The 7642-nt window shown below is 36.3% G+C and overlaps 1 protein-coding gene across 3 annotated transcripts; it reads left to right on the top strand.

Moving 5' to 3' along the window:
- Window positions 1-734: 734 nt before the first annotated feature.
- Window positions 735-7023, top strand: LOC107906375 (YTH domain-containing protein ECT4). 3 transcript variants are annotated; one of them, XM_016833356.2, is made up of 8 exons: window positions 735-1038; window positions 2060-2097; window positions 2218-2392; window positions 3107-3183; window positions 3270-3779; window positions 4795-5337; window positions 5426-5638; window positions 6278-7023. In XM_016833356.2, the coding sequence occupies exons 1-8, from the start codon at window positions 1011-1013 to the stop codon at window positions 6647-6649; spliced, it is 1956 nt and encodes a 651-aa protein (XP_016688845.2). In that variant the 5' UTR covers window positions 735-1010; the 3' UTR covers window positions 6650-7023. The 3 variants fall into 3 exon arrangements, with proteins under 3 accessions (XP_016688845.2, XP_016688844.2, XP_016688847.2); XM_016833355.2 differs by having other exon boundaries at window positions 751-1038; window positions 2060-2103; XM_016833358.2 differs by having other exon boundaries at window positions 834-1038; window positions 2021-2103.
- The last annotated feature ends 619 nt before the right edge of the window (window positions 7024-7642 follow it).

Here is a 7642-nt window from a genome sequence, read left to right as displayed (position 1 = left end):
GGTTGTTGTTGTTGGTTTTTTTTTTTTTTATAAATAAGTCTCAATATAGGACTGGGAAAACACTATTTTAGATTCACTCATATATGATAAACTCATGGTGTCTTTCTGTACTGATTAAGGAAGTTGGTGGAACTTTGTATGTAAATAGGCGCTAGTTCTGCTCTTTAATAAGTCTTAACGATCGATCTACAACACCATTGGACTCACTGAACACCTGTTGGGTTTTTGTTCAAATCACAAGGACAAAATGTTAAGGGTGTGAAGAAGAAGGAACACGAGAAGAAAGGCTGAATGGGTTTTGAAGACGGAACATGAAAAATGAAGATGGTGGAGGTGCGGAGTGAAGAAGAAGACTTGAATGGGCTTTTAAAAATATTAAAGGGAAAATTAATCCTCCTTTTGCCACTAATGTGGATTGCAACTTTGTTCAAGAAATAGGGATGGTAATGAGTTCAAATGTGATACTTGTTTAATAGATTTTTTGGGTTCAGTCATTCTTGAATTCTTAAAGTGTTACAGAGAATTTGAAGGATCTCGGGAGAGAAGAAAAAGGAGCAAATTACTTTATTTTTAAATTTGAATTAAAAATAAATTATTTAAATATTAAATATTAGACATGTGGTGCAAAATGATTGGTTGAGGATGATAAAGTTAAGGAGTTAATCATGCACTAAAAAAAAGTATGAATTTGACTTACGATTTTTAAGTTCAGGTACTAATTAGGTAAATAACAAATTCAAGTAATACGCTAATTTCAAATATCTCCATATTTATTTTATTTACTGAGGGGCGGGTGATAAATTTCAGTAAAAGTAAAGGAAGACAAGGCAAAGGAAGGCAAAGGCAAAGACGGTTTTGGTTTTGGTTTTGGTTTTGCAAAATATATAATATAGATGAATAAGTAAATGATATATGGAAGCAGAAACAGAAAATACACTGTCTCAGTTTGTAGCTGTTGAGGCCAATCTTTCTTTCTTTTCTTTGTTTCCTTTCTGTTTCAGAGAAGATTCATGGCGGCAACCCCAGATCGTAACCCTGGTACCTCTACTACCACTTAATTTTTTTTCTTTCTGTTTTACTTTTTGCTTTTATATGGTTTTCCTTTCTCCTTTATGTGGCTTTCGATTTCACGAGGTTTCAAGCTTTTATTTATTATTATTACTACAATTCAATTGCAATTGGATGGTCAGTTTGTCTGTTGTGTGGTTCAATCTTGGGGCCTTTGACTGATCTGCTGTGTTGGTTCACTTTTATTTCTCTATAGGTAAATATATGGGGCTTGATCCTCTTGTTAAGATCTGGGATCTGGGTCTTCTTAACAGAAAGAAATTATTGCAAAATTCTCTTCTTTTGTTCTTTAATTCTCTTATTTTTAAATACTTTGCTACGAACGCTAAGAATCCTATGACTAGTTCATTCATTTGTTGTTTTTTTTAAAGAAAAGAGTGCCAATCGAGGTTGAGAAGAAAAAAGATGTAGTCTGGTGTCACAGTGAACTTCCTCAAATCATACTTATCAACAAAATGACAAACAAATTGCAGAATATACGGTTTACCGGAAATCTAATGAACAATTGTAGTTTATTACAATGATCCTTGGTCTTTATATCCTATTATATAGTATGCTTGACCTTGTGGAATTTTCTTAAAAATATTGTTTCTCTGTCAGACTGGGAGAAAATGAGGTGAAATGTGCATGACAGTGTTCATAAAAGAAGCTTCATCCAATATATCTTGTGTGTGGTTCTGTTTAATATTGAGTGACTGGCTAGTTCGTTATTATTGCATACGAGGGTTTGGGATTTGGCCTTATCATTTTGATGTTGTCATCCTACAGATATATAAGTCTTTTGATATGTGAAGAACCACTCTTTTCTTTAAAAAATTATTCATGTTCTTTGTTTATAATGTGAATAGGTGTGCACGCGTGGATTTGCGCGCACATATTCATAGCTTCAAGTTTACCTATCCTCGAATTTAGCTTTGGTTGGTCAATAATTTGTACTGCCTGTGTTTCTAAGACTCTACTTAGTCACTGAGCATACTGATCATGGATGCAGAAGAGCAACAAGCTGATCCAGAAAACGTGAAGGAGCAGGTAGTTGTGAGTTGATGACATGCTCTTCCTTTTATTTTTACTTTCTTTCATTTGTTTCTGTCGGTCAGTTTAAAGAAAATATTCTCACTATTGACCTTCATTTAATTTTCTCTTTAACAGCCTCTTCCAACAAAAAGTATGACGTTGGTTTCTCCTAATTCCTCTCAAGATGCTGCCCCAGTAGCTCATCCCAGGGATGGCGCTGGTCAATCTGGATCATTTGCGTCAGCTGGAGACCGTAACGTCTACTCACCTACAATCTATGCACCTCAGCCTCAGGCTTTCTATTACAGAGGTTAATCTTCTCTCTTTTTGGGTCTATTTTAAATCTGGGCCAGTCTGGCTGAACCTTGTATTAAAAAATTCCAGTTGAAAATCTAGTCTCTGGTTGCATTTATGGCTGGTAACACGGCAGTTTTTTTCTTGTTCAATGCTCAGCTGCCCTTATCGTTCTAGTTCTTGGATATCACTCTCTGATCCATGTAATGCTAATTGAGCTAGGAGAATGTATGAAAAAGCTTATACCGTGTGAATCATGTTATAGAAGAATCATATTACGAAAATCTGAAGTCTTCTGTGTTTTGTATTTAATTGATTGCTAAAAGGGAATTAAATATTGGCTTTTAAGTTGGTTTTCTATGTAAAAGACGAACCAGGATTTTGGTTTATCTTTCTCCTCCTCTGGTTTTAATGTTCTTAAGCTATAGGTTCTTGAATTGGAATGGCAAAACTTGTAACGGTTGAAACTTGAAAACATGAAGATGCTTAATTCTTTTATTTATCTTGATTTTGTAAATCCTGTTTAATTGAATTCTTACTAAATGGGTTAGATAGTAGTGCATGTTACTTTTGAGAGATTTCTGTATTTGGACAACTATGCAGGGAAAAGAACCACTCATTTGTGTAGAAACCTTTTGATTTCTCCAATGCATTGCATTTCCTGGTTTGAGATCAGTAGATATGTGAAACAGAAATTAACATGGGGGAATTTTTCTAAATCTGAGAGCAGGTTATGACAACTCTGCTGGTGAATGGGATGAATATCCACCGTATGTCAATGCTGAGGGACTAGAACTTGGATCTCTGGTGAGAATCTCTCCTTTCATCTGTGTAGGCTTTTTTTGAATGATTAAATTTTCTGTCTTTTTGCGTGACATTTTTATCTTAACTAGGGTGTCTTCAATGATAATCCATCACTTGTCTTCCACCCTGGATATGGCTACAATCCTCAAATGCCGTATGGGCCATATTCCCCGGTCTCAACTCCTTTGCCTTCTGTAGGTGGTGATGCACAGTTGTACTCCCCACATCAATTTCCATTCTCTGGACCACCATATTATCAGCAGCTTGTTCCTCCGAGTATGCCTTATATTTCTTCACCATCTTCAGTTTCACAACCAGAGCTAACCACATTAGTTAATGTTGACCAACAAGGTGATAACATGCTTTTTGGACCAAGGCCTAGTTATCCCACTCCATTGGGATCTTTTGGTAGAGGCAGTTTACCTGGAAATCCCGGTACCCTAGGATTTAATGATTTACCGCAAGGTTTTGATGGATTCAGGTCTGGAGGACTTTGGTCTGATTGGTCGAGGCCTTCTGACAGACAGAGATCTTTGACTCCTATATCGCCTGCAGTATCTCCCCAGCCTATTGGGCCAATTGGGCAGAATGTTCCAACGGTATGTATATTTGTTAATGCTTTTGGAGGTCTTATTTTGTGTTTATTTATTATTCTGGTTTATGGGTTTTTAACTTTTTGGCTTCTGATTTAGCAAGTCAGTATGGTCTTAAGAATCTGGGTCTCTCATCTGCTCTCAAAGTTGGCAGAGAGGAGCACCTTCTAATTCCATTTTTTACCTTCAGCTTAACCAAAATAAATAGCATATGGCAAATATGAAGTTCATATGTAGTGGAATATGTCAAAATAAAAAATTCATTCTCATGTAGTTCAAGTTGGATGAATCTAGTATATCTATCTGTCTGGTAACTAGTGTCAAATCATTATGCTCTTTTAACAGAGGCTGGTTGCTATGTTGTGCTTCATTTATTAGAGGTTTAGATGGGGCGAATGGACTCATTGTATCCTTATTACTGAAAAAATGTATATCATATATCAAATAAGAAATAACTATATCCTTCTGCTATTTGTTAACCACATATTCTTTATTGTTTTACTTTAGAATTAACAATGTATGTCTCAGAAGACATGGAACACTCGATTATCATTTTGCCTGATGAGCCTTGAATTTGTGTGTCTCTGTATTTGTGTGTTTTCACCTCTCTAAAACCTGCAAAATTTTCTTTCTATTCTCTAATTATCTCTGATTCTTTCCCTTTACCGTCAAGTTCTGTCACACTAGAAAGTCCTTGCAGCATGTGGCATACTTTCAGAAGAAATCAGACATTCAACCAAGGTCCTTGGTTGATTTCTTTTTAGATGATTTGTAGCATACCGTATTAAATTGAAGTCCTAATGCTCCCTATAATGACTTATTCAACTCCTGTTTTTCTCTTCTCCTTTAGGTTAATATTTTCATTTATCTCAAATTGTGAAAATTTAAGCTCAAGAAATGTTTAAATGACTAATATTTGGTACACAAGTCATTTAATGATGGTATATGCAGCGAGCTAGCATTTTGATTGTCTTAAATTAGTATACCATTTTAGTATTCAATCTGTTTTTTTCCTTTTCAGGTACCTCAGCAGCAAAGGTCATTTTATCCGTTAGGATCAGGAATGAACTCCTATAGCAGAGGCTATCTGCAAAGTGGTCTGAATCAAGGTGCTGGTTTTGGAAATGCATCAGTTCCTAGTTTAGGAGCAAATAGCAGGGGCTGGCTATCTTTTGATGGTAAAAGACGATGTGGAAGAGACAGTGACATCTCTCTATGTGGTTGTAATGGTGCTCTTGATATCCTTAGCGAGCAAAACCGAGGGCCAAGGGCCTCAAAACCTAAGAATCAAATCACAGCTGATAATAATTCTTCTATCGATGATAATAAAAACAACAAATCTTCAGCCAAGATCCACGATGATTCTTACAACACACCAGATTTCCCTACTGATTACAAGGATGCTAAGTTCTTCATAATCAAGTCTTACAGTGAAGATAATGTTCACAAGAGTATCAAATACGGTGTTTGGGCTAGTACACCTAATGGGAACAAAAGGTTAGATGCTGCCTACCGTGAGGCCGTGGAGAATCAAGACAATTGCCCAGTGTTTCTCTTCTTTTCGGTATTAACATTTTAGACAAAAAAATTGTATTTACTGTTTACTTTGTCTAGTTCATATCAGTTAAATATATGTTACTCAATTGTTGCAGGTGAATGCTAGTGCTCAGTTCTGTGGGGTTGCAGAAATGGTTGGACCTGTTGATTTTGACAAGAGTGTGGATTACTGGCAGCAAGATAAATGGAGTGGGCAATTCCCTGTCAAATGGCATATTATCAAAGATGTTCCAAACAGTCAGCTGCGTCACATCATACTGGAAAATAATGATAATAAGCCTGCGACTAACAGTAGAGATACTCAGGAGGTACAGTTTCAAATGACTACTATAAATGACGGAGTTCATTCATTTGATAGTGCTTTGTTGGTCAAATTGTTGAACTGCATTTTTTATTAGATGGCTACATGAGATTCAAGTGAACTTTTTATTTATTAATGCTCTGGCAATCACTGGCTAAATTCAAAGTTCGAACTACTTAGAATAATTTCCCTATTCCTTCTCTGTCTGGGAAAATCTTGGTTCTGAATACTAAATTGTTGAAAAATTTATTTTAAAAATTTGTTCAGGTCTCCTATCCTTTTAGCCTTCTGAATGAGGTGCTAATTCTGATACCAAAGCTTCTTTTTATCGACAAAACCGTAGTCATCAAGTGTTCTTTCCTGAATCGTTAGGATCATTGATCTATATATGATCTGTGGCCCTCACCTGCTTCAGTCTCTCTCCCTCAGATGTAATTGAGGATGTTACCCCACCATTTTGTTGTCCTCCTGTCGTATTACGAATCCTAAGGCCATTCCTTTTCCTTTATTGATTGGATAACATGTCTTATGCAACTTTTGATTTCTTCATGCTTCTTCTTACTTAGTTTTGAGGATTTAAAAGATGTTGCTTGAAGATATTTCACTTGCAACAATTCTTTACTTGTGTGAATGTCAAATTTTGCAGGTGAAACTGGAGCAAGGACTTGAGATGTTGAGCATCTTTAAAAGTTATGAAACTGATATGTCAATCCTGGATGATTTTGAATTTTATGAGGACAGACAGAAGGCCATGCAAGAGCGTAAGGCTAGACAACAAGCTAGCCTCATGTCTGTAGGGGTTGTTGGAGAAAGTGAGCATAGAAACACTGTTACGTTATCCAACGATTTCATAAAGCAGATGTCTAAGAGCTTTGCTCAAGTTGTGTGCTTGGATGATGGTAATAAGGAAGGCACTGCTATTGAGAAAACTAGTTCTGCCTCTGATGGGTCAAAAGGTGCAAGGGTTAAACTTGAAGATGTTATCACAGCAGCAGCCTCTTCTGCTCAGGCAAGTTAAGAATAAGCATTCAGGGAGTTTCGGGCAGCCTTTGTTTACTGTATGTGACACAAACATCTTTTTCAGCTTCTTTTTTTTTTAAAAAAAATTATTATGCAAAGTTGGATCTCTCATTTGGTGAAATTCTGTTGGAGTGCATCCGTATTTGAACAAAGTCGTATGGGGCTGATTTGCTTCATATGTAAGATTTGGCTTCTGAGTTTAACGGTAACTGTAGTCTGTTAGTTTTCTTTTACTTTCTTTTTCCTTCAACCTTTTGCTTTGATTTCGTGGGTGAGATTAGTGAAAGATACTGGCTGATATCATGCTTTTTGTAAAGTTGTTCATCTTTCCAGGCAGTTTAATAAAGAATACAGCAAATGGTGTTACTGTTATGCAATCTTTTGGTTTCTTTCTCTTCGCTCTTAGCATTCTTCATTTGTTATTATTAGGAATTGTACTTTGTTACTGATATTTATGTAGGCTATATGTTATCACTTTGAATTTGATTACACGATGATAGTAGCTTGTTTAGATTGCTCTACCTATTTGAACTCGAATTTAGACAAACGTAAAGGCGGGGGGGGGGTTGTATGAAGGAGAATTTTTGGACATATATTTGTTGGGCAATCAATTTACTTTATACTTGGGCTCCAAGGGATGGAAGCCTTGAACAAGTGAAAAGAGGCAGCTTATTAGGTTTAGTTGAAATGAAAAAGTGGAAAGGAGTTGGATATGGGTGTGTGTTGTTGCTGCCTTATTAGAGAGTAGAGGATGAACCACAAGAAGTAGGTGGGACCCTCCCTCCCTCCCTCCCTCCCTCGGCCAAGTATCTGTTCGTTGATGCATATCCTCTTATCTACTATATGATGGTGACAACTACTTTGTTGAATATTCTCAACCAAATGAAATTTACTCGGCTCTAAATATTATTAGCTCCCACCCAGACTTTGGACTTCAGAATCTTCTTTTTTGTTTTGATATGACATTAACGATATTATCAAATGCTGACAA

Source organism: Gossypium hirsutum, chromosome D05 (assembly GCF_007990345.1).
Source record: "Gossypium hirsutum isolate 1008001.06 chromosome D05, Gossypium_hirsutum_v2.1, whole genome shotgun sequence".
In the NCBI taxonomy this organism is placed as follows: domain Eukaryota; kingdom Viridiplantae; phylum Streptophyta; class Magnoliopsida; order Malvales; family Malvaceae; genus Gossypium; species Gossypium hirsutum.
Note: the sequence above shows the minus strand (reverse complement) of the source record. Positions and strands in the feature narration are given on the sequence as shown.